Source organism: Pongo pygmaeus, chromosome 10 (assembly GCF_028885625.2).
Source record: "Pongo pygmaeus isolate AG05252 chromosome 10, NHGRI_mPonPyg2-v2.0_pri, whole genome shotgun sequence".
NCBI classification, from domain to species: Eukaryota; Metazoa; Chordata; class Mammalia; order Primates; family Hominidae; genus Pongo; species Pongo pygmaeus.
In genome coordinates this window covers 112511361-112537571 of record NC_072383.2, presented here as the reverse complement: position 1 = coordinate 112537571, position 26211 = coordinate 112511361, and the positions used below count along the sequence as shown (strand labels likewise).

Sequence of the window (26211 nt, the reverse complement as noted above, 5' to 3'; positions counted from 1 at the left end):
TCCTGCCAAGGGCGTGCAATGCCTTTTGTTGCTGAGAGGAGGTCTGTCTCCAGGGAAGCTGCAGAAAGGTCAGGCCCAGTGCTGCACTGGCAGCCTTCCAATGCCTTCCCAGTTCTTGAAAGAGGCCGCCAGGCCGGGCCACAGTCTAGCCTGCGGCTGTCAACCCCACACCACCTTAGCAGATTGCCTTCTAAGGGAATTCAGAAAAGGCGGCAGGAGGCCAGGCCTCTTGATGGCTGGAGTCCATGGCTTGAGTCAGAGGAGCTGAAAGAGCTGTGATTTCAGGACAGCAGAGCCAGAGAGCTGGATCATGAGGGCAGCCCTGGAGTCTGGCTAGACCTGCTCAGAGCTTTCCTGGGTAGGCCTCAAATTCTGAGTAGGGCCAAGGCATGCGAGACACCCCATCTGAAGTAGGAAATCCACCTGTCCCCCGGTCAAGGCAAAGGAACTCCAGATCCTGCCAGGGATCTGGCAGGAAACAGAATCTACCCCCACCCCCCGGTGGTGTGAATGAAGAGGTGTTTACAGAGGCGTAGGTAGGGCTAAGGGATTCCCCAGGGATGGCAAAGCCCCCAGAACTGTCGTCTCCCTTGGGCCAAGAGGAGGGTTGGAAGGAAAGCCAGGGCTGAAGCTGCCGAGGAGAGGCCTTTAGCAGGAGCTACAGCCCTGCAGGGAGGGGGAGGGACACAGCACCAACCTCTCTCCTCCCTCTTCCCCTCTTTCCTCCAGTCTCCCAGAAGTGCCACCCATTTGCTTCACCTCAGTAGAAACCAGAGGCCGAGGGAGCCCTGGTCACACTGTGTGGAGTCGGCTCCTAAAGCATAGAGGATGGGGGAAGGGGGACCAGGAATAACCAGCCCTGGCCATCAATGATGGCAGGAAGTGTTCCCAACAGCAGGGGTGGCTTCTCTTCTGTGACATTCGTTTTGCTGGACTCCTGCATCCTCGGGGTTCTGTGCTGGATCTTCAGGCCTCTCCAGCAGACCATCTGGGGGTCTGACATGCGATCTCTCGAGCCCTAGTGATGCAGGTTACTGTTCCCGTCCTGCAAAGCCCCAAGCCAGGCATGTTGGGAGCAGAGCCAGACCCAAGATTATTTGTGTATCGTTTCAAAAGGCCAAATGTCCCACTCGTCTGGATGGTCAGGCACTGCCTGCTCTCTCAGAACGGGACACACTCCTATCCCCACTGCGTTTGTAGTCTATAAAGTGCAGGGGTTTGAAGGGAACTGTGGCAGGACATCTAAGCCAGCCCTCCATCACCGGCTAGGACCAGCCTAACCAATTACCCCAGTCTGGAGACGTGTTCTCAAGACACCCAGTGAAGGAGACGCCACAGTGTGCTTTGTGAACATTGACTGAGTGGCCTCTGCCCCAGCACCAGGCTGAGGATCTTAAGCATGGAGCGCCTTCCCTCCAGGGTTCAAGGTTGAGTCAGGAAGACTGGCACACAGAAGGCATTACGGGGCAGGGAGCAGGTTCTGGAAACGGAGGCCGGGTGTCCAGGGCACAGGGAGGGTGCCTGGCTGTTGCCTGTGCAGGAGGAGCAGAACCCTCTCTGGGCCATCTGTGTAAGGGGCCAGAGACAACGTGTAGAGGCCAAAAGGAAGAAGGAGAAGGAAGTTGACCTGCATACGAACCTTGGCCAGTGCCTCAGTGCCTTCAGAATGGCCAGTGCCTTCAGAATGAGAAACTGGAGGTTTCTCATTCATTGAAATGGGAGAATAATATCTGTTCTCAGGAGTAGGCTGAGGTCATATGCTTGGAGTTCCGTGGAGCTAGGAGATAGGATCATCCATGCTAAGAAGGCCTTCGATGCCACAAAAGGAAAATCAGACAGCAGGAGCCAGACTTGGAGAGGAACAAAGGTGCAGTAACTCCTCAGTCTCCTGAGATGAACAAGCCCGGGGGCTGTTTTGGCAGAGGAGCACCATGCCTGCAGCTGAGGTTTAGAAAAACGCTTGGGAGAAGGTGGAGGTCAAGTTTCAATGGGGTCAAGTGTAGGCAGACACCAGGGAGGGAGCTGCTAGTGGACCTCTCTGGCTTGCGCTTTTCCTTCTGTGATGGCTGGAACCTTCCAAGCTCCTCACAGTCTTTTCTGTGCCAACCCGAAAGCCCCTTGAGACCCGGGCCTGCATCTTCCTCCTCCTCCCCACCTGCCTTGCCCCTAGAATGTGTCAAATATAACAAGCTCTCGTTACGCTCTTTTAATGAAACACAATTACTCTGGATTATCCAGGGCCTATTTTAGCCTCAAATCACTGTCCTCACACCGCCTGCGACAGTTTGAGGCCACCACATTCCAGCCACCCAGGCAGTGGGCACTTGGGAACGCAACCTGATTTCATATTAACCTGCAGGGACTAGAACTCAGTAGGGTAATTCTGCTATTTTTGGAGAACCACGTATTGTGCTCTAACTTCAAATACAAAAGAGCTTTTGTGTCTTACCTTCCCTTCTCCTCGCTCTTTAGCCTGATAATGAAAAGTGGAGGCATACATCATCATCATAACAGCCAATCTTAAGTGACACATGTTATGTGCCAGACAGTGTTCTAAGTGTCAGACTTAACAGTTCTCTGAATTCTCAGTACTCTTTGCTGCTGCCCTCCTTTTACATATGAGGAAGCTCGGGCTCAGAGAGGTTCAGCAGCTTGCCTGAGATCACACAGCTCATAAGCACTAGAGCAGGGATTTGAACCAAGGCAGGCCAGCAGCAGAGCCCACCCTCTAAACTGCCATGCCACCTCCTCCCTTACCATGAAGAGCTCTTCCAGAGAGAGGCCAATAACGTGTCAGAGGAGTGCAGAGGGAAGAGAGAAAGATTTATGAGAGGTGATGTCGCAAAGAAGCCAGAAGAGGGAATTTTTAGTGACTCCTGCAATGAATAGAGATCTCTCGGGCTTTCTGTGGTACAGGAATAGAGAACTGGCTTCCAAGGGAGAGAAAGAAACATTGAAATCTGACAGTGGGAATCAGAGAGGCTGGGGTTGGAGCCTCTCACCCAGACCTACCTCCTGGGATCTTATTCCGTTCTTGAGAGTTCCAGCCTAGCATTCACCAGATGCATCCCCTTGGCCACCCCCACCCCACCGTGTCCCCGGGACCACAGCTCCTCAGGGACCCTGGCACGAGGATGGAACATCCACCACACCAGACTCCCCACCAATTCCTCTCCCCCCATCTTAAAACCCCAGCTCCCCCAGTCAAGCCGTTTCTCTGCCTCGCCAGCTGAGAACGCGTGTGTTTTAAAGCTCTGAATGGGCCATTTCGGCTCGGAGTCCAGATGCATTTTTATATCCACATGGAAAAAAATGCAGAGGCTCTGCTGGCAGTCAGAAAGAGTTTTTTAAATTAAAGTTAAAAAAAAAAAAAAGGAAAGAAAAAGTTTTCTGCACCTGGTCCTTCTCAGAACAGCACAGAGGAGAACAAAGCGTTTCTTTAATTTGGCTGCATGTCTAGTTTTAAAAAGATGCATGTTCCAGTCACCTCCCTTTTGTCTCTTCAGATTCATTTGTTTATTGAATGTATATTATGTGCTGCCCTCTGTGCTCGTTTTGTGTAAATCTCACAGCCAGTCCCAACAGGGATGAGGAAACGGAGGCTCAAGATGTGGCAGTTGATTACCCAAGGGCATTGTGTCCTTTCCCTAGGGCTACTGTAACAAAACACCACAGACTGGATGGCTTCAAACCACAGAAATGGGCTGGGTACAGTGGCTCAGGCCTGTAATCCCAGCACTTAGGGAAGCTGAGGCAGGAGGATCACTAGAGTTCAGGAGTTCAAGACCAGCCTGGGCAATGTAGGGAGACCCCGTCTCTACAAAAAAGTAAAAACTTAGCGAGGCATTGTAGCATGTGCCTGTGGTCCCAGCTACTCGGTAGGCAAAGGTGGGAGGATTGCTTGAGCCCAGGGGTTCGAGGATGCAGTGAGCCATCATCACACCACTGCACTCCAGCCTGGGTGACAGCGAGACCTTGCCTCAAAACACATTTTAAAAATCCAGAAATGTGTCTCACAGTTCTGGAGGCCGGAAGTCCAAAATCAAGGTGCTGGCAGGATTGGTTCCTTCCGAGGGAAATCCTGTTTGGTGCCTCTCTCCTGGCTGCTGGGGACAGTTGGCATCCTTGGTTTGTAGACTCATCACCCAGTCTCTGCCTCCATCTCCCCACGGCATTTGCCGTGTGTCTCTGTCTTCACATGGCCATCCAATGACACTAGTCATTGGCTCAGGGCCTGCCATTCTCGAGTATGACCTCATCTTGACTGATTACATCTGCAGCTACCTATTTCCAAATAAGGTTACATACTGAAGTACAGGGGGTTAGGACTCAACATGGCCCCTCTTGCGGGACAGGGTCTGACCATAAGAGCTACATTGTAGATAAGGAGCACAGTTGGATGGGTTCCCATCCAGACCCTTCCGGTTATATGATTCTTCACAGCATATAAGAAACAAGAGCAGCAAACCCCTCCTCTTCTTGTACCCACTGGTGCTCTCTGCAACCCAGAAGCAAAGCAAAGGGCCTTCTTAGCCACTGTTGCTCTCCACTGCCAATGCTCGAGCACCTGGAGCCTACTGCTCTTTAAACCAATGCCTTTCCGAAAGCTGTCTGCTGAGAAAAAGCAGCTGCAAATGTGATGTCTACGGTAGCAAAACAACAGCAACGAGAAGTAGCATCTATTGAGTAATTATGGTGTGCCCATACTGTTCTAGACGCTGTTAACTCATTTTTGTCCCTGGAACCATTGAGATTGGCATATATGAACATACCCATTTTATGGATAAGGAAACAGAGTCCAGGAAGATTTATTTAACTTGCCCAAGATCTTCAAGTTAGGACCTGCAGGGTCTGTCCTTCCTGGGCAGGGTGACCTCAGACTCCAAGCTTTTGGCCACTATGCTTACAGCCTCTGTGCCATGGGAGTGTTTGGGGATGAGCCCATCCAGTCAGGGCGTCCCTGTGCAGTGCCATTGAACTTGAGACCTAGCAATGTTTAAGACGGTACTGATCACTATCGTATGATTCTGTTCCTATGAAATGTCCAGAATATGCAAATCCATAGAGACAGAAAGCAGACTGGTGGTTGCCAGGGGCTGGGGGACTGCTAGCTAAGGGATGTGCGGTTTCCTTTGGGGGTGATGAAAACGTTCTAAAATGGATGTGATGACATTTTGCACAGCTCTGTGATTATACTAAAATGCATTGAATTGTCTTCAGACAAGCAGTGTATATAGTATGTGAGTTCTGTCTCAGTATAGCTGTTAAAAAGCAGAAAGAGGGAACCAGGCAGCATGTGGGAGTCGGGAACAGCAAAGAGTAAGCAGGAACAGCCTGTGCCAGAACCCAGGCTGCTGAGCTGGGGGTGGGAGCTGGGAGTGCAGGGCTGGGGGAACCAGCAAGGAGGCAAAGGGCACTGGCAGCAGAGACAGAAGGGGCCCCTTCAAGAGCAGCGTGGGGGACAGAGTCACCAGGGCAGTGAAGGAGAGCGACACCCGGTGACACCCAGAGGCCTGCGCGCTTGTCATCCGGCGGCTGGCCAGGGCTCGGCTTTCTCAAGTGGCCGCCATGCAGACAGCCGGGTGGGAGGCAAGCCCACTAATGGGGTCGCCCTCCACAGATCGGATGACACGCGGCAAATAGACGGCTGCCTCGGCCCAGGCACCAATTACAGCCCAGACGGCGGATATATTGACTGCTCAGTCACTTGCAGCTTTCTCCCTGGGAATGCAACCCACTAATTAAATAGATGCGCCCAACCGCTCCCCAAACCCTCACTAGAGATCAGATGTCACGGGGCCAGAACCTGGGCTTTGGCATCTGAGACGCGGGCAGGCAGCTGGCGGGCAGAGTGGAGTGTCTGCCGTGCTGATCCAGCTGATGTGCAGTTTCACTTCTTGTCCCTCTGCAGAGAGCCTTCAACGCCCTGTGTCACAGCACCCACTTGTACGGCCGGAGGCTGGTGCTGGAGTGGGCCGACTCCGAGGTGACCCTGCAGGCCCTGCGGCGGAAGACGGCCGCGCACTTTCACGGTAGGAGCGGGATGGTCTTTTGGGCTGACTCATGGGCCCCCTGCAGAACACAAGAGGTGGGTGGGGCATCTGAGAGAACTGCCCTCGACCCAGCAGGCTATGGGCACAAGGGCTGCCAAGCACCTCCTGCTGGGCATCCTCCCGCAGCCCCTCCAGACCTGCTCTCCACTTTCCTTGGGCACTCCCTGCCGGGAGGCTGGCCTGTGTAGAAGTATCTGGGTTCTGTGCCCTTTTGGGTTGCAGTCGGGTTGGGTCACTGGGGGCCTTGGCAGGAAGAGACAGAGGTCAGAGTGTTTATCCCTCCCTGCCTGCCAGGTTGCCAGGTCACAGCTCGTGGCTGTTGGCTCTGTCCTCACAGTGCTCTGTGTTCAGATTCCAGTGTCCGCAGGGCAGGGATGCTCACGGCCTTCCTGCTGGCCAGCCCTGGGGACCACACTCTTGCCGATCACTTTCCTGCATGACGCCATCCACTTCCTGCTGGAGGGCTGATGCCCACAGGTCTCACTCACCTCTTACCCACCTTGGTGGTGTCACGTGGCCTCAGTGACTATTCAGGTGGTGGCCAGAAAATACTGAGCGCCCACTGTGCCCTCATGCACCCACATGACAGTAACCAAGCAGGGCCCTAGGCTCAGGTGGAAGAGGCTGGGACACATTCCTCATCAGGTGGGCTAGAGAGGCTTCACTGCAGAGGTGACATCTGTACCCAACAAAGGGCTGCCTAAGCAGGAGGCCAGGGGCAGGGGAGACCCCAAGGTTGGAGCAAGCTCGGTATGTGTGAGAAACAGGGAGGCCGGCGTGGCTGGAGGTGAGGGAGGAGAGAGGGAGACGAGGCAGGGCCTCGTTTTCTCCGAGAGGTTGTGTTGAGTCAGGTGAGGAGAGGGTGAGACAGCCCCAAGAATCGCTCCACCCTGGGCACATGGAAGGTATGACAGGTAACCCTTGCTGTCGGGTACACACCCTCCAAACTTGGGATATCAAGGGGTACTTGACCTTGATCCCCATCTCCACAGCTCCGCCTCCCATCACAGAAGTGCTTCCACTGTGGCCTGGGCCCGGCAGCAAAAGGGCAGCTGCTGGCTTTCCACCCACTTTGGATCCCGCTTACTTGGCGATGGGTCACCCAGCTGGGGAGCTTCTCTGTCTTTTGCATGCCCAGAAAAGCCAGGCTCCGTGATAGGCAACAGTCCTGTCTGTGGTGCCACCCGTGGTGCTCTGAGGTCTTCCTGGCACGCCACCGCATTCCTCCCCACCTCATTGTCGCCTGGGTCCCAGGTCTCAGGAGCTTTCCTGGATGGGGCCGCCATTGTGCCCTCATCCATCCCTTCTCTGTGGGGCAGCTCAGGGCCTCGGGTGTCACCTGGGCACAGACTGGGGGTGTTTGCTGCCAGCATCCCCCAACCCCACTTCTCTGTGTAAATATGGAACCTGTCTACACAGGTTCTATAATCCTGTGTACACCTGCCAGGAGTGATTATTCCCTCACCTGACCGGTGCAACTCTGTTGCCAAACCAGGCAGCACCTTGGGAACAGTTTCTCTTATGGAGATGGGAGCCTTCCAGTGGGGCCACTGGTCTTGCTTAGGGTGAAACGACTGGGCTTCTGAGAAGAAGCGTCTCAGCAATGCAGCAGGACTGCATCCCCCACAAGTGGACTTGGAACTCCAGAGATAGCAGGGAAGCCCCTTGATTCTAGCCCAGCTAACACACGCTTCAGAACACTGCCTCCTGCCCGTGCCTATGGTCTTCCCAGACTCCTCCTTCCTCCCACCGCACCTTTCCACAAAGTTCATTGCTCCCCAGACTCCAGACAGGATTCTGTGCCTTTGCACAAGCTGTTCCCTCTGCTTAGAATGCCTTGCCCCTCACTTTTTCTTTTTTTTAAACCGGATAAATGCCTTCAAAACCCAGATAGAATGACACCTCCTCCAGGAAGCCTTCCCTGTTCCCTCCCCCTCCACAGGTATCAGTAATTTCTCCATCCTCTACTCTCCTCTTCTGTCGCCGTGCCTTCTTGCCAAGTTGTAACTTATTTCTTTACGGTTTGTTATCCTCTCTGGACCCGTGCCTTCCCAACATGGGGGCTGTGTCGTGCTCATCTCTCTTAGTGATCAGTTCTTCCCTGGGTCCCCCGTGCCCAGCACAGTACCTGGCACATGCCAGGCTCCCAGTCTCAGACTGGGGAATATTTGAGCTGAGGCAGATGTGGAACCAGAGAAATGAAGGCTAAATACACAGTTGCAAGCTCACAACTCAATAAGACCCCAAATCCTGACGTGCAGGAAGAGAGCCTGTCCTTATCGACAACCATTGACAAGCCCAAATGCGCCCGTCGGCAAATGTTTGTGTAAGGGACTCTCCCCGGAGTGGAGACGGGGGCTCACCTCCCCCACCACCCCCATCCCCCACCCCCGGGGCCAGCCGAGGAGTGCAGGCTTAGCGGTTCTGCCCTGCCTTAGAGAGAAGCCCCCTTCAATAAATTGAGTTCCAAAGACAGCACTATTGCCTCGCCACAGTGGAAAGACTTGGCTGGCAGCATTTCTGTGGGATTGACTGTCTCCACAGCCACTTACCAGCCGCCAAGGCCCAGACAGGGGCAGATAGAATGATAACAGTAACAAAGACAGTTCTTCATTTGCCTACATCTTCCCATTCACTCCCTAGCAGCTCTACGAGATGGGCACTATTAGCCCCATTTCACAGATGAGAGAACTGAGGCCTGCCAAGCACTGCAGTAATTTATGATGACTAGTGTTTATTAAGCACTTACTGTGCATCAGAGGGCCGTCCTCACACCAGCATCATCTCAGTGCTCACAGCAACTGTAGCAGCTGTAGGCAGTGCTATGTCTACTCAGCGAGGAAGTGGCAGAGTTCAGACTTGATCTCCAGACCATGTCTAGAGCCTCCCACCCCACCCACCGGTCCCAACTATGTTATACTAGCAAACGTCACTCAAGAAAAAACTCCTGGCCAGGCGCAGTGGCTCAGGCCTGTAATCCCAGCACTTTGTGAGGCCGAGGTGGGTGGATCACTTGAGGTCAGGAATTTGAGACCAGCCTGGCCAACATGGTGAAACCCCGTCTCTACAAAAAATACAAAAAAATAGCCAGGCTTGGTGGTGCATGCCTATAGTCCCAGCTACTTGGGAGGCTGAGGCAGGAGAATCACTTGAACCCGGGAGGCAGAGGTTGCAGTGAGCCAAGATCACACCACTGCACTCCAGCCTGGGCTACAGAGCAAGACTCACTCCATCTCAAAAAAAAAAAAAAAGAAAAAGAAAGTCCCAGGCCCTCACTAAACCTGGGGTGTGTGAGTGTTTACTGACTGCATGGCTTTGGCCCTTCTGACTCATCCAGACCATGAACCTAAGATCTGCAGGGTTCCTTCAGAAACTAAGAGAATGAATAACAAATCATAATGACAAACACTGCTGGCCCTTCAGAATTGGCACAGCGTGTGTTCATAGAAGGCCCTGTCATGTGCATGTTTCGTTGTCCCCATTGTATAGATGAGGAAGCCGACGTGCATAGGTGAGATAAGGCCCCTCAGGGCGGGCTTGAGTGTCAGAGCCGCGTGTTTCCACCCCTCTGAGTCCCTCTGAAAGAACACTGTCCTCCCAGGTTCTGGAAGGGGACATCAGCTCTGGGCTCCCCGAGTGTGTCAAAGATGAGCACTAACGGACCCTCCCCACTGCCACGGGAGATGGGCCGAGGCCCCAGGAGGGAACAGAATTCGCACAGGAGCCTTATAGAAAGACCCTGTCATGCCATGGCAGCTTATGGGGGTATAGGCAGTGCCCATGGAGCAACGGGATGCTGGGGCTCCCAGAGCGGAGTAGTGTCAGAGCTCTTAACCACCCCAGGGGCTGAAAGGGCAGGGGGAGGAAGTGATGTTCCTGGGGTCCAGTGAGGACAGGAACCTAGGAGCAGCTACCAGTGGGCACTGCAGTGTGGAGGCACACAGCCCCTGCCAGAGGACAGCAGCAAAGCAGGAAGAAGGGGCTGGGGACAGAACAGCTGCAGCTCTCTCTCCTGCGGCCCTCGGCTCTCCGGCCGCGGCCTCCCATCAGGCCATCCCACCTGTCGGCCACAGGCCCAAATTGTCCCTGTGACACATTCAGTGGGGTTCAGCTTTCCGGGGATGGAGCAGGACAGAGGATGGATGTGGAGGGACCAGACAGAGAATGTCCAGCATGTATGGTGACCTACGTACATGTCAGTGCATGTTGCCACGGGTAGGGGTTGTGTTTTCCTGGGGGCAGGAGCAGCCCTGAGAAACAGTGCCCGGGTTGGAGAGGATGCTGATATGGTCCTGGATGTGACCCATCCACAGGTGTCAGGGCCAAGCACAGCAGAGTGTCAGACCTCCCTGCTGGCCTCACCTGTGGGGACCAGGAAGAGGGGGCAAGAAGGTGGCCTGAGAGTTTGGAGCCAGAGTCTGAATTCCTCATTGCATTTTTCAGCACTGTTTTCCAAAGAAACATGATAATCCCTTGAAAACAAAAGAACACACTCTGTAGAATACAGCAAGATGTGAGATGGGGATTTTTTTTAACTAAGAACCCATGGAACTTTTTCTTCCAGTATGGTTGGCCTCAAAGGGACTGGGAACGCCTGGTAATTGCGTTTGTGTCTATGTGTGTGTCTGGCAAGAGGATCTTTTGTTTTCATCAGATTTTCTAGGAGATCATGGGCCCCAAAAGGTTTAGGAACCACCAGCTTAGGAAAAAGAGCGTCAACTTTAGAGTCAGCAAGACCCGGATTCTGCATTCTGGCTGTGTGTCCCAGAGCAAGACCCGGATTCTGCATTCTGGCTGTTGTCCTGGGGCAAGTCGCTCTGCCCTGTGAGCTTCTGTTTTCTCATTTGAAAGATGTTAACGGGAGTACCCCTTCTGGAATTGATTTGATGGTGATCAGGAAAGTAACAAAAGCCATAGTAGCAGCTTTCCTTACTGGGGACCAGGAACTCTTCTAAATCCCTTGCAGTGAGGGGTCTCATGTCATTCACACACCACACCGATGAGTGAGATGCTGTTCATCTCCCCATTCTACAGTTGAGGGAACTGAGGCACGCAGAGATGAAGCACCTTGCCCAAGGTCACACAGGCAGTGAATGGTTGAACTTGGACAGTACTCAGGTTTACCTCTCTATTTGTCCTCCCCTGGGAGTGTGACACTGGATTGGGAAAGTGAGGTGATGCCTGGAGTGTGTCCAGCACAGAGCAGGCGCACTAGAGATGTCAGTCTCTCTCACCCACTGAGACACCCGTTGTCCGATTGATGTCTCTGGGACACAGGAGGTGCCCACAGCAGCCTCAAATGTTCAGAATAGGCCTGCTGGCCTCCTGCCCTCCTGGCCAGACCCTTCTCCCCACCCTGTGCCCTTTTCCCATGGAGAAAAATACTCAGTTCATTTGTGTGAAATCCGCATTGTTCAGAGCTCCCGGGGCCCTGGCAGACCCTAAAGGGCAGGTGGTGTCCATGCCCAGTTCCCTCCCCTGGCTCCGGCCTCGGCCCTGAACTCTGCCAGGAAGGCACTCAGATCTCAGGTGGAGGCTGCCGAGCTCTGAGGCCACAACAAAGAGCTCCCTGCAGAATGTGGGCTACAGAATGAAAGGCAGGCATCGTAACATTCGGCAGGGCCTGGCAGGAAGATGCCGGTGACACCGTAGCCTGTGAGCCGCACTCAGGGACAGTGGGAAGTGGCCAGAGCAGATAGAGTGGAGCTTTGGCACCAGCCGAAGCCCTGGATGTGGTCGGTGCCCCACCAGTGTGAATTACCCTAGAATGCCCCTGCCCCTGGGCTCAGCTTCCCAGCTCCCAGGACTGGCCTCATCTCCCCTGGGTCCCTGAGGCACCTAGGTCATAGTAGAACGTTCAATTTGTAGTTCAAGCTAAATAATACCAATTATCATTACCGTAACTAGCAATCTTCATGTGTCAAGCCTTACTTGGCGGCCAGGTACTATCTGCAAGCTTTCATGGGTATGAGTCCTGCAGAATCCTGGGAGGTAAATACAGGTCCTCAGATAACATCATTTTATCATAATTGATAAGAAAAAAATGGCTTCCCATCCAGGGCCACTGTCTGTGTGCAGTTTGTGTGTTCTCCCTGTGGTGTTTGCGTGCTCACCCTGTGGAGTTTGTGTGCTTTCCCCGTGTTGTTTGCATGTTCTCCTCGTGGAGGTTATGTGTTCTCCCTGTGGAGTTTGCGTGCTTACCCCGTGGAGTTTGCGTGCTCACCCCATGGAGTTTGCGTGTTCTCCCCATGGAGTTTGTGTGCTCATCCTGTGGAGTTTGTGTGCTCTCCCCATGGAGTTTCTGTGTTCTCGCCATGGAGTTTGTGTGCTCACCCTGTGGAGTTTGTGTGTTCGCCCCATGTGGGTTTTCTCCAGGTCCTCTGGTTTCCTCCCACATCCCAAAGCCATGCACGCCAGGTGAATTGGCACATCTCAGTGGTCCCAGAGTGGGTGAGTGCAGTTATGTGTGTGGTCGGTGCCCTACCTGGGGTGGGTTCCCTCCCAGTGTCCTGAGCTGCCAGGAGAGGCTCTGGCCACCTGCAGCCGTGAACTGGAATCGTTGGGTAAATCATTATCTTCCTTGTTTTTACTAATCTGTCTTAAATGTACATATAGCTCACATTTATTTCAGTGTTTAATATTTAGACATTTTGGTGTCTTTATTCAGAAGTTTGGTGATGTTTTTGTTATTAGAAATACATTAGCGTGTAGGAGTTTAGCTCTTGTTTACATCCATTAGCCTGTGGTAACATTGAGTTTGTTATACATCTTTTCACTAAAAGTTGCGAGATTGCCAAAAACCTATGAACCTGTCAATTTACTGTACTGTCGCAATCCTCTGTTTTAGAGATGAGAAAACTAAGGCACAGAGAGGTCAAGTAACTTGCCCAAGGGCACCCAGCTACTGACCACAGAGCCAGGATTCAAACCTGTGTTTTCCACCATCCTGCTGTACCGAGTCTTTGTATCAGCTGTTCTGAGCGGCTGCTGCTTGCATTTTACCTGAATGTGTCCTCATACCCGTTCTGTGACCTCAGGCAAGTCGCTCTGCCTCAGCTCTGTCATTGGTACGATGGGGCCACAGCGCCCACCTCGTTAGGGAAATGGTGGGGCTCCAAGGGAAGGATGCCTATAAAGGAGATGGCGCACAGCTCCTGGCACATCACGTGCAGTCAACAAATAGGATTGTTGAGGGGCCTCATTGTCATTCGGGGCACTCTCTCTTCCTTTTCTGAGTTGCCAAAAATACTCCCACTTTCTTTGCATTCCAGTCAGGCCAGGCTAAGGGAGGATGCTCTCTGGGCAAAGGACCGAGACACAGAGACGAGCCCTGGTGTTTATAAGCCTGGGCAGTAACACTGTGTGTGTGTGTGTCTGTGTCTGTGTGTCTGTGTGTGTGTAAGTAGGAGGATGGGTATACCTGACACATAAACATTGCTTGGGACTTTGTGTGTGTGTGTGTGTGTGTGTGTGTGTGTGTGTGTGTGTGTGTGTGTGTAGTAAGTAGGCTGGGTATACCTGACACATAAGCATTGCTTAGGACGTATGTGTGTGTGTGTGTGTGTGTGTGTGTGTGTGTGTGTGTATTAAGTAGGAGGATGGGTATACCTGACATATAAGCATTGCTTGGGACGTGTGTGTGTGTGTGTGTGTGTGTGTGTGTGTGTGTAGTAAGTAGGGGGATAGGTATGCCTGACACATAAGCATTGCTTGGGACGTGTCTCTGTGTGTGTGTGTGTGTGTGTGCGTAGTAAGTAGGGGGATAGGTATGCCTGACACATAAGCATTGCTTGGGATGTGTGTGTGTGTGTAGTAAGTAGGGGGATAGGTATGCCTGACACATAAGCATTGCTTGGGACGTGTGTGTGTGTGTGTGTGTGTATGTGTGTGTGTGTATATGTATGTAGTAAGGAGGACAGGTATGCCTGACACATAAGCATTGCTTGGGACGTGTGTGTGTGTGTGTGTGTGTTTGTGTGTGTGTAGTAAGTAGGGGGATAGGTATGCCTGACACATAAGCATTGCTTGGGACGTGTGTGTGTGTGTGTGTCTGTATGTATGTAGTAAGTAGGGGGATAGGTATGCCTGACACATAAACATTGCTTGGGACGTATGTGTGTGTGTGTGTGTGTGTGTCTGTATGTATGTAGTAAGTAGGGGGATAGGTATGCCTGACACATAAGCATTGCTTGGGACGTGTGTGTGTGAGTGTGTGTGTGTAGTAAGTAGGAGGACAGGTATGCCTGACACATAAGCATTGCTTGGGACATGTGTGTTTGGGGGTGGGGTAAGGAGGAGGACAGGTATGCCTGACACATAAGCATTGCTTGGGATAGGATGTTTACATCTGGCCACAGATGCCACCCGTTCTCCCTTGTCTCCATGGCATAGCACAGAGCCTGGCACCTTGTAGGAGCTTATTAGTGCCCAGGTGCCATGAGGAGAAGGAGGAGGACTCGCTGCTCAAGCAGCAACTGTAATGTCCTGCCTTCCAAGGCAGTTACAATAACTCATTATGCTCCGCACCCAGACTCGAGCTCTCTGCTTATCCAGGTCCTTATTGGCAGCCAAAAGAAGCTTGTTGTAAACCCCCCAGCCCCTCCCCACCAAGCAGAAGCCTTCATTTTATCCATTGTCCCTGTATAATGGCAGGGCATTATATTTTTCCTTGCAAGTTGATGCTTGCAAAACACCTGTCAAATTGAACAGCGAAGGACAGGGCTTTGAAAGTCATTGTAAAAGTTGGCCTGAGTAGGCAAAGACCTTGACACCAGACGGAGATGCTTTCAAAAGGGAATAGCAAGACAGACGTTTTCCACCAAACTGCCCTCCCCATCTCCCCTGTCCTCTTCCTGCCCCTGCCCGGTGCCCCGCGCCTCCTCCCTTCCTTGCTGGCCAAAAATCAGGTTTCTCATCTCCAGCGCAGCAGCCCCGTGGTAGGTGAAGTGCTATTCTTCACTGCCTTGCATGTGGGAGTTTGAAAAGAGAGAGCAAGGAGGGAAGAAAGAGGAAAGTCCGCCGCTGGCTGTGTCCTTTTCTTCCCGAGCGTGTTACAAACCAGCAGGGTCACGGCATCGAGAAGCTTTCAGGGCCACGGCAGGCCACAGTACCTGCGAGCGCAGCCGAGAGAATATAATGGTATGGAAGAAATCCGTGCGCAGAACCCTCTGTTTTACGGCGTTCACAGCCAGGGAGGCCGGGCAAACAGGCTTTTATTTGGCCGGGAGCGTGGCTCTGCTTCCCGTGTTGTCTTATTCCAGCTGGGGAGGACTGATGGGCTGTGGTTAGCGTCTCTACCTTTCACCTCCAGAGCTGGGAGCGCAGACATGACCAGCATGGCGAGTGGCTGGCAGTGGCGCCTTCCCCCGCCTGCCCAAGCCAGGCTGGGCTGGGGCGGGAGATCTATGAGCAGAGCGCCCAGAGAAGCGCTCTTCCGGCATAGACGGGTGGCTGTCCCCATGGGTCACTGGCCTCTAGCAAACAGTCACCCTCCCAGCCTCACGGGGGGCAGGGAAGGAGCCTGCTTGCTAGAGCCCTGGTCCCAGCAGCCCCCACTGACCCCGGCCCCCACTGCCTCCCAGCCAGAGTGTCAAAGATGCAGCTTTTCCCCCACACCCCTCCTTCTCGTGATTCTCTTGTCATGCCCCTCCCCTGGTCCTCCTCGAATACCACAGCCTGCTGTCAGGTGCTCACGTGTGCAATTAAGATCCTTCTCCATGTGACATTTTATCCTTTGGGAGGGTACAAGGCCCTTTGCCCACCCTGCCTGGGCCCCACATCTAACACAGAGAGGAGGCACTCAGTGACCATTTGTGGGGTGAAAAAATGAACATACATAAGAACCTAATCATCAGAATGATGATTAGAATTTAATTGAGCATCTAATAGGTGCTGGACACTGTGTGAGCATTAACTCAGTTCATCTTCACAGTCACCCCACAAGGAAGGAAGCCGGGCTCAGAAAAGCTGGCTAATGTGCTCCAGGCCCCACGCTTAGCCAGGTGTGCGGTTGGCACTGGAGCCCTGTGTGGTCAAAGCCAGATATTCCTAACTGGGTGCTTTGAAGCACCGCTGGTCTGAAAAGGCAATCATGTAAGTTCTTATAAAGATCAAGTCAGAAGGAAAGGAAAGAAAGAGGGCAAGAAAGCTTTGTCATGGACCTACCATGTGCAGAGAGTGATACCAGGTGGTTTTACATAACTCAGTCTGATTTCAGGCTCACAGCTCCCCGAAGAACAGTGTTGCTTCCATTTTACCGAAGCACAAACCAAGACCCAGAGCAGTCTAGTGCCCGGCCTGAAGGCATACAGGTCTGGACACTGCAGAACTGTAGTTAATGTCTATACCTGGGTGTTCCATCATACCCTATATCCTCAGCACCTCCTAAATCCCAAATTGCCCTCTCTTTATTGGATCTGGGTTCCTGATCCAGGTACAGCAGCAGTTGCAAACCACAGCCTACAATCTATTTTTATAAATAAAGTTGTATTGGAACACAGGCATGCCCATTTGTTCATATATCTTCTAGGGCTACTTTCTTCCCCTGCAAGGACAAAGCTGAGTGGTTGTGACGGAGACCCTATGGCCCACCAAGCCTAAAGTTTTTACTTTCTGGCTCTTCAAAGAAAGGGCTTGCAGCCCCTAGGCCTTCTGAAGTGGCTGCCCTTATTTTATCCAAAAGCCAGGAGTGGCTAGTTCCTCCCACGGTGACTCCCCACTTTCTCAGAGCATATAACTCTAGAGGCATCATAACTGTACCCCCAGTGCCCTGCAACTGGAGTCCTGTGCTTAGATCTCCAGCTTCCCTGGATAGGAGGCCCCATTTATTCATTCATTCATTCTACAGTTCTTCACTGATTACCTTATTATCAAGCCGTGCTCTAGGCACTGAGGGCAAAGCAGTGTACAAAAGAGAAAGTCCTCCCTCATGGAGCTGATATTTGAGTGAGAGAGGCAGATGATTGCCCCCTTCCCCTGCCTCACCAAAAAAAATAAATAAATAGCAACAAAGTTCTAATGATACCAAGTCCTGTGGTGGAAATTAGGAAGGGTAACATATGGTTGGATGCAGTGGCTCATACCTGTAATCCCAGTGCTTTGAGACGCCGAGGCAGGAGGATCACTTGAGCCTAGGGGTTTGAGACCAGTCTGAGCCACATAGGGAGACCCCGTCTCTAAAAAAAACTTTTTAAATTAGCCAGGCATGGTGGCGCACACCTGTAGTCCCAGCTACTCAGGAGGCTGAGGTGGGAGGATCGCTTGAGCCCAGGAGTTCGAGGCTGCAGCAAGCCATGATTATGCCACTGCACTCCAGCCTGGGCAACAGAGCAAGACCCTGTCTCTTTAAAAAAAAGAAGAAAAAAGAAGCATAATGAGCTCTTCAGGACCAGAGAGGGAAAGGAGAGATTCCAAATATGGTGGTTGGAAAGTCTTTCTGCCAAGTCAGCATTTCTGTATGATTCAAAGGGACCAACCAGCCAAAGATCTGGAGGGAACTATCCCAGGTAGCAGAAGCCACAGGTGCCAAGGTCCTGGGGTCAGAGTGTGTTCAAAGTAGGCAGAGAAGCCAACAGGGGTTCCTCCTGGGGCCTTCTCTGGCCTGGCAAGAAGCCCAGCTTGTATTCAAGGTGCAGTGGGAAGCTCCCAGAAGATTTGAGGAGAAGAGTCTCAAGACCCGATTCACACTGTCAGACCTCATCCCCTGCATTGTAGAAGGGCAAGAATGGAGGGCAGAGGTCCCATCCAGGCCAGCAAGGACCATGCAGCAGAGGCTGTGGAGGTGGGGAAGCAGGTGGATTGAACATTTTGCGTAAAGGTAGAGCCGGCCAGACTTGCTTCTGGAAGGCAGGAAAAAAATCAAAACTGGTGCATAGGTTTTTGCTCCAGGCCACTCACAGGATGGTGGTGCTGCGTAGTGAGTGGAGGCCCAGGAAGGTGGGAAGAACAGGTGGCTGGGCAGGGGTGTTCTGAATGTGTTGAAGTTGAGACACCTATTAGGACTCCCCTCGATGTCAGGCAGATAGATCTATGAGTTGGGAGCTCAGGGGCGAAGTCTGGGCTGAGATATAACTTTGGAAGTCATCAGCAGACAGATGATATTTAAAGCCTGCAAGAGTTCACCCCCCTCCCCACTTCTGTAACTTAATCATTCACAGGACCATACATTTTCAAAAGACTGGAGACCAAGAGAGTCTGTTATCCCCACGTCAACCCTTGCGAATAGGCCGCCTTGATCTTGCCCATGAAAACATAATCATCGGGCTTTAAGTTCAAGCAAGGATGTGAAGCCACAGAATTTGTTATTCAAAATATCCCTTGGTGGTGGTTCCTTCCATCCACCTGGAGACAGAGGTTTTCTGTAAGCTTCCCATTTTCATTCCTTCACCTGGGTCCTTGTTGTTTTCTCCTGGAGACTTGACTGTGGCAGCCCTTCCTCCAGAGGTGTTGAAGGCCTAAGCAGGAGGTGGGCAAAAAGGGAGACTGTCCCGGATTGCCATAGCGGGTCCTGACAGGAAAGGCCGAGACTGGGTGGGGCATGGGGATATGTGGGTGACTTATCCCTGACCTCTTTGAAATGATCACTTTTCAGCCAAAAGTGGTGGCTCACGCCTGTAATCCCAGCACTTTGGGAGGCCAAGGTGGGTGGATCACTTGAGCCCAGGAGTTCAAGACCAGCCTGGCCAACACGGCGAAGCCCTGTCTCTTCTACAAATACAAAAATTAGCCAGGCGTGGTGGCGTGAGCCCGTAATCCCAGCTACTCAGAAGGCTGAGGCAGAAGAATCACTTGAACCCGGGAGACAGAAGTTGCAGTGAGCCGAGATCACACCACTGCACTCCATCCTGGGCAACAGAGTGAGACTTAGTCTCAGAAAAAAAAGAAAAAAGAAATGATCACTTTTTGTGTTCAGGGTAGTGTGTTTTAACCTATCTCCAGCTCCTGGTCATGTTGGGAAGTGGTTCCAGGAGAGGTTGAGGTTGCCCAGGAAACCCACTCTTTCTCACACCCCTAGCTACCTCAGCTGCTGGAGGCTGAATCCAGAGGAGAAAAATCAAGGAGAGGGAATTCTTTCGGTCAAGGCAGTTCCCAAGTGTGCGCCCAAGTGGTGCACATGGCTGGCCGTGCAGGGAGCCATGATCAGAGAGCAAAATCCTTCTCCCTGCAGTGGTGCAGGGAGGCTGGGGGGCCTGGAGACCAGCTGGAGCAGGTATCGCCCAGTCACCACCTCCTACTTCCTTCCACTCCCCACGCCTGAGCCTCGCTGGGCGGTGTTTTGGAAATAATTCCAAGTGCTTCGGCAATATCCCGCACACTCTCTTCCCCTTCCCCCGGGAGCGACTGTCCGTGCGGGGAAGGTACTTGCTCCCAATCCAGCTAAATTGTTATTGACTTGTGTTCTCTGCGTTCCGCAAACATTTCACTCAGCCGTCGCCAGCAAGGCCAGGAATCCCTGCTAGGGCTAACGGGGAAGCCAGCTGTGCCGGGCCATTTCTCGTGCTCTTCCTCATCGATCACAGAATTAAACTGACAGAAGGAGAATTTCAGAGCGACTTGGGAGGGGCAGGGGCTGGGCCAGGATTGGACAAGGGTTTGGGGACTTGGGGACCACAGTGCTAGAAACAGGGACAGGAGGAGGGTGGGTTTCCCTCCAGGGTTGTAGCTGGTGGTAGGGGGTGGCCAGTTTTATTTCCGAGCTGTAGGCTGGCCCAGCCCGGAGAAACCCAAGGAAAACACACAGACAAGGTTTTTATTACTGCCTCATGACCACAAGTGAAAGTAGTGGGGTTTGGTAGACAGAGAGGAGACAGAGAAAAGAGCAGAGACCACACTGGCAAGTTGTCGGCTGAAATTAGATCTTTATTTTGCCTACCAGATATGAAAACAATGGTTTTGAGTGAATCATCACTATTTTCCTATTGGAAGATTGGACCTGAAATTCAAGATTCTGACCTCTTCTGAAAAATCAGATTTGGCCAGCCTGGTTCCACATTCCCACAGGGCACCAGGCCCAAGGAATGGCTGCACGTTTATACGAAGGCTGGGCTTCTGCTTACCCACAATGCATAGCCCTCCCTGTAGTCTTCCGCCGACCCCCTGGACTGTTTGATGCCGTCATATTCCTACCTGGACCCTCGAGCCTTTGCACTTACACAGCCTGGTACAGACACCACTATACCTTGGCCCTATGAGATGTTACCAGCTGCTCCCTTTCAGCCTCTGCTTTCCAACCCAGGGCATATGCCAAAAGAAAAGAGATCAGTAACTAATGTGGACCAAACCCTAAGACTTGGGAGATTCCTCCAGACCTGAGGCAGAGGAGTAGGGGATGCCTTCCCACCTTTCCTGGTTCTTTTTCCCTTTTCCCTCTGCAGTGAGTCACCTTCACCGGGACACTCCCCTTGCTTCCCAGCCTGCACAGGTCTCCCAGTATCTGTAACTAATACAAACACGTGGGACCAAGTCTAGAAGCCCCCAGGCATATAGCCCACGCCCACAGCCCTAGCTCAGGGTAACTCCACGGGTATCCGGGCTGCAGCACCTTCACCGGCCCCTGTGTATGGGGTTGTGCGTGGCCAGTCATAGAATTCTGCACACACACAAGACACCCAGAGCACAGAGGGAAGTTACTCCACCCACTGACCCAGTCTCCAGCCAGTCAGGGAGCCCAAGTCCTCAGCACCAAGATTAATAACATCAGTCATCATAGCAGTCATAATACCCCGTGCCCACCCCAGGCCATTTGCATCAGAACCTCTGGAGGGAGGATCCAGGTATCAGTGGGTCCCTAGCTGATTCTGTCAGACAGCTGGATTGAGAACTAATGGCCTTTGAAAAGGAAATTGCTGCTACATGGCCCAGGTCTGTTGATGCTTTTCCTGTTGAGACCCTCCCTCCTAGGGAGGCTGGGCTAGTGTCCCCCCACTGCAGGGCAGGCTTTACTGTGCTGTGCCAGCAAGGCTGGAGCCAACCCTATCTGAGCTCAAGGTCCTGCTTGGAAAGTGTGGCCACTTGACTCTTCAGAGCCCTAGTGTGGCTGCTTCCTCATCTGAAAAGTGGGACAATGATGTTACCCAGCTGGTAGAATTTCTGTAGGAAAGTCCAGAGCCAGCCTGCTGCTTAGAGCCAGCAGGCGCCTGAGGAGTGGTCCCTGTGGCTCGCCCCTCAGCTTTATCTTGGGCAGCTGGATTTCCCCTTTGCTGGGCACTGCCTGTCCTCTGGGGTGGCCTCACAGGACCCTTTGATTGTTAGCTTTCATGTTTGCCTGGCACCTCAACGGGCCGGGCCCTGGGCTAAGTGATCTCATGCTTTATCTCATCAAATCCCCTGTAGTGGCTGCTACTACTGTGTCCTGTCTACAGAAGAGTAACTTTGGTAACTCAGAGAAGGCTAGGACCATCAAGTGGCAGCACTCAGGTCCCACCTCGTCCTGTCCATCCTGAGCCCCAGTGTGGCCCCCATGGCTGGTGGTTTAGTTTATCCTGTGGAGTTTTGTTCACTGCCATATCCCCAGCATCATTCCTGGCACATAGAATATGCTGGGTCATGCTTGCTAAGAGTGACTGAAGGCAGGAACCCTTACGGTCCCCATGAGATAAGCAGAGCAGGCACCGCCCCCATTTAACAGGTGGGAGCACTGAGTTAAGGAGCTTAGCAGCTTCTGAAAGTCCCACAGTGGCAGAGGCCCGTCTGCGGCCCAGGCTCCTGCCCACCCGCTCTGCACAAGGACCCTCTCAGATCATACCTAGTTCTTAGAAGGACTCGCTGTGTTTTAAAAAGGCACAACTGGCTGGTCGTAGTGGCTCACGCCTATAATCCCAGCATGTTAGGAGGCCAAGGCGGGTGGATCACTTGAGCTCATGTCCAACATGGTGAAATCTCATTTCCACCAAAAATACAAAAATTAGTTGGGCCTGGTGGTGCACGCCTGTAATCCTAGCTACTCGGGAGGCTGAGGCACAAGAGTTGCTCAAACCCAGAAAGCAGAGGTTTCAGTGAGCTGAGATCACTCCACTGCACTCACCTGGGTGACAGTGTGAGATTCTGTCTATTTAAAAAAAAAAAAGGCACAGCCCTAAAACAGCCTCCTGTATCAATAAAGGGACATTGGCTTGGTCTTAGGAGCCAGGCCAATCTCCTGAAGAGTACCCTTTATTCTGTGCTTACCTAATGTGTGCCTGCTGTACACAGAGCCCTGAGATGCAGACCCATCTGGGTAGGAGAGCTCTGCCCGTGGGGGCTGCAAGATCTGAAGCCAGGGAGGACAGGGAGAGACCCAGGCAGAGGCACCAGCAGCTGAGGGTGGGGGTCTGGCTCAGCCAGCCTTCCAGAGCAGGCAGCCTCCCAAGCCAGGCCAGCCCCCGGGTGCCCAGCCCCCTGCGGTACCCACACCATGGCACCCTCATACTCCCCAAGGGTGGGAGCTACAGGTGGCTGGTGTCCCCCAGCAGCCTAGGACTGCACACCACCGAGTCTGAAGATTGTGGTGCCTCATTCTGGCCTCCACACTCTGCCCCAACCTCCTTCCTCCCCTCACCCACCTGTGCCCCCGACCCCTGCCCTTCACCCCGGCCTCTTGGAATCAGTTCTGTCTCCAACTTAGCGGAGTTTGTCGAAGCCTTGCCTATTCTCTGTCTCAGGAAGTAGCAACTCAGGAGCCTCCAGGAACAGGAAGAAAAGCCCCCTTAAGTGAGGCTTCCTGTCTCCAGGGGCAGCTAGTGCACAGCCTCATCAGTTACCTGTAGGCAGGGAGGGGACAGGTCTGCCACACTCACAGGTTAGCCATTCCAGGTTCAAGAGAAACTAGAGGTGCAGATTCTCATGTAGCATCTCCCTGTTTTTGAACATTAGTCACTGATTTCTGTATTCATGGCAAATCATGTCAGCAAATCCAGACGCTCTTCTGTGGGCCCACAGTGGGAGGCCCTGCTCCATCCCATTGGTCACTTTTTTTTTTTTTTTTTTGAGACAGAGTCGAGAGCTGCTGTTGCTATCCTCGTGTTATAGAGGAGGGGAGTGGCCCACCCTCGTGCTCTCAGTAACAGATTCCATCAACAGCAGTAAGAATGACCAACCTGTATTGACAGCTTGCCGTGTGCTAGGCACTATTGTGAAGGCGTTACATACATATATTCATTCTTTTAATATCCTTACACACCCTAGGCGTGTACATTTCATCACCATTCAGTAACTGCAGAAACTGAGAGGAGCCCAGAGAGGTGAAGCAACTTACCCGAGGTTGACCAGCCAGGAGCAGCAGAGTTTGATCCTGGCAGCTCACCCACCCAGCACCCTGCATCTAGCACCCTCCACCCTGTACCTCAGGCCTCTCCGCTCAGAATCCAGCCCTGGGCTTCCTGGCCCAGTGCTTTTCCCCTCCCCGAGCTTTTCACGCCTGCCTCATCCCAGGGTTCCTTTCAGAACTCCCTTCTCCCCTTATCAGCCACGCTCCTCTCCCCCAGCTTGCCTTTCCTCAACGTCTGCTTCCAGAACAAAACCCCAAGAAGCGCTTTCTCTTGTCTTCCCGACGCCCCCCCCCCGCCCCCCCGCCCTTTCTCCCTGCCTGCGCCTTTCTCCCTGCCTGCCTGTGCCTCCCATGCAGGGCCGACAGCTCCAGCCAGGGAAGGGAGAGACACAGGCTGGCATTCTGTCAAGGAATTAATTGAAAAATAAAATCATTAGGTGGGAACTCCAGAAATGCAAAAATGGTGGTTGGAGGTTGAGGGGGAGGGGGGCAGGACTGGGGGGTTGTCGGGGGACGGCTGAGCTTTTTGTCAAGTTAATTTCTCGGGTATTGATGTTTGGTGACATTCACTTGTTGTTTATCTTCGGGTGCAGCTGTAATACTGAAAGAAAATACACAGCTTGTTTCGTTTATTTATTTTACACCTTTCTCCGGTTCTGCATTATGTTTGTTTGGTGAAAACCCACTGAGGCTTTTGATGTCGGGGAAGTAGGATTTCAGCAGCTGTTCCCTGCAAACAGGGTGCTCCTCAAGGAAGCAGGGCCAGTGGGAGGTGCGGGGTGTCATTTGGTGGGAACTCGGGGCCTGATGTGTCCTCCAGGGGGCAGTTGGGGGCCCAGCCTGAACCATGGCAGATATGCCAGGCCCAGGAGCACGGAGGCTGGCTTATGATACATGAGTACATAGTTGGCAGGTAAAGGAATGAGATGTTTTGGTTCATCGAGGCCACAAAGCCAGGCTCCGCGTAAGAGGCCCCGCCCCGTGAGCACTCACTGCCCCAGTGACCAAGAGAGACACGAAGTCAGCATCTTTCCTATCAATAATAGTAACACAGGTGTTAGTCTTAGCACCATCGACTGAGCCCTAACCAGGGGCCGGGCATTGCCCTTTTTACTCATTTCAGCCTCACCACAACCCCTAGTATTTCCATTTTACAGGTTAGAAATTGAGGCATAACTATCTGGTTCTTTCTCCATCTCCCCCTGCCAGACCAGAAAGCCTTAGGTGGTGCCAAGCCAGGCTTGTTCCCCACCATGCCCAACCCAGAGCAGGTGCTGCAGGTGTCTCCGTCATGTGAGGGGATGAGAGCAGGAATGAAGGCTCTGAACAACTGCTCTTGGCCTCGTCTCAGCTGCTGTTTGTCCTTCAACAACCTACACTACTTGACCCTCAATTTTCCCTGTCATTCACTCCCTCAGTCTCTCAGCACACATTTATTGAGCATCTACTATGTGCCAGGCACAGTTCTGGGCATTGGGAATGCAACAGTGGACAAAACAGACAGAAGACAGATAGTAAAGTGGAAACATGACACGCAGTGAGACCGGGAGACATGCTGTGGGGGAAGTGGACAGGAAAGGGATTAGGAAGTGCACATCAGGGCACTCCGAGGACTTGGGATTTTAAATAAGGAGGGAAGCTTCACTGAAAAGCTAAGGCCCCTGAGTGGCTCCGTGGAGGAAGAGCATTCCAGACCAAGGGAACAGCAGGTACAAGGCCCTGAGGTGGGAGTGCTGGAAGCCAGGAGCCAGGAAGGGGCCCAAGTGCCTGAGCAGAGTGGGAGAGAAGCAGAGAGGTGGCGGGGCCTGCTCAGTGGCCCTGGCAGCCGACGTGACAACTTTAGCTTTTCCCCAGGTGAGATGGTGCCCCAGGCTTGAGCAAAGGAACGGCATGCCGTGATGGAGGATTTAACAAGCTCCCTCTGGCTGCCGTTCGAGACCAGACTTCTGGGAGGGGTGGGCAGAGGAATCCAGAGGCGATGGTGGTGCGGCCCAGGAGTGCAGGAACGTGGGGAAGAAGCGCCCCAAGTCCAGGTCTATCTTAAAGGTTGAGCTGACACAATGGATGAGGCTAGAACTCCCCTCGCCAGTCCCTCCAAGTTGTCAGGATGTGGGAGAGAAGAAAAAATCCCATGCCGCCACCACTGGCCATCCCTTAGACCCCAGGCCAGGCCTGGCGCAGGAAGGCAGGGACCCTGCCCCAGGAGTGAGCTGCCACCCCCAACTCATCTTAGCAGATGGGAGGGGCGCCAGTGATCGCCTGCAGGCCCTGTTTCGTTGCATTCTATTTTCCAGCTCCTATTACCTGCCCACAAATTCAATTTCCAGAGGCCATTGTGCACCTCCAGGGCTGGCGATTATAAGGAAACCAAGAGTGTCTAGGAGGGCACGAGGAAGGAGAGGAAGCCGGAGTCTGAGCCCTAGGCCGCCAGCCCCCACCACCCCAGCCCACCCTGTTCCCCTCTCCCTTTTCATGATTAACAATGATGGGTACAGTGCAAGGCCTTGAGGCTCCCAGGTGGCAGGCAGGTGGGCACCTCCCGCACCTTCTGCACGCTCACCATGGGGCAGGCTCTGCTGTCTGTCTCTCACCCTGGCTCCGTCCGCTCATTCCCCTTTCTGGGATATTTCACAAGCACTTGCTAGGTGCCAGGCAGTGTGCTAAGGCCAGGGACACAGCAGTGAGACAGCATCCCACACAAAGAAAGACCTGCGGCAGTGTGGGTAATAAAAAGTGCCAGGGGGTGGGGTGGCATTGGAGCTCAGGGGTAGAGGGAGAGGGAGATCTGGGTGCTGCCGGTGCAAATGTCTTGAGCAGGGAGAGGTGGGCCAGCTCCAGTGACGCCTCCAGAGGAACTTGGGGCTTTCTTAGGGAGTGGTGGATCTGACGCACACGTTTTAGAGGGATCCCTTGGTG

At 53.0% G+C, this 26211-nt stretch overlaps 1 protein-coding gene across 5 annotated transcripts in view; it reads left to right on the top strand.

Annotated features, from left to right (window-relative positions):
* The window catches only part of RBM19 (RNA binding motif protein 19), a 142585-nt gene that overhangs the window by 113574 nt on the left and 2800 nt on the right, over positions 1–26211 (top strand). For all 5 annotated transcript variants that reach the window (XM_063647120.1, XM_063647121.1, XM_054443794.2 and 2 more), the window contains exon 23: positions 5912–6032. In XM_063647120.1, coding sequence (XP_063503190.1) covers positions 5912–6032 — 121 coding nt within the window. The remainder of the gene's footprint in view (positions 1–5911; positions 6033–26211) is intronic.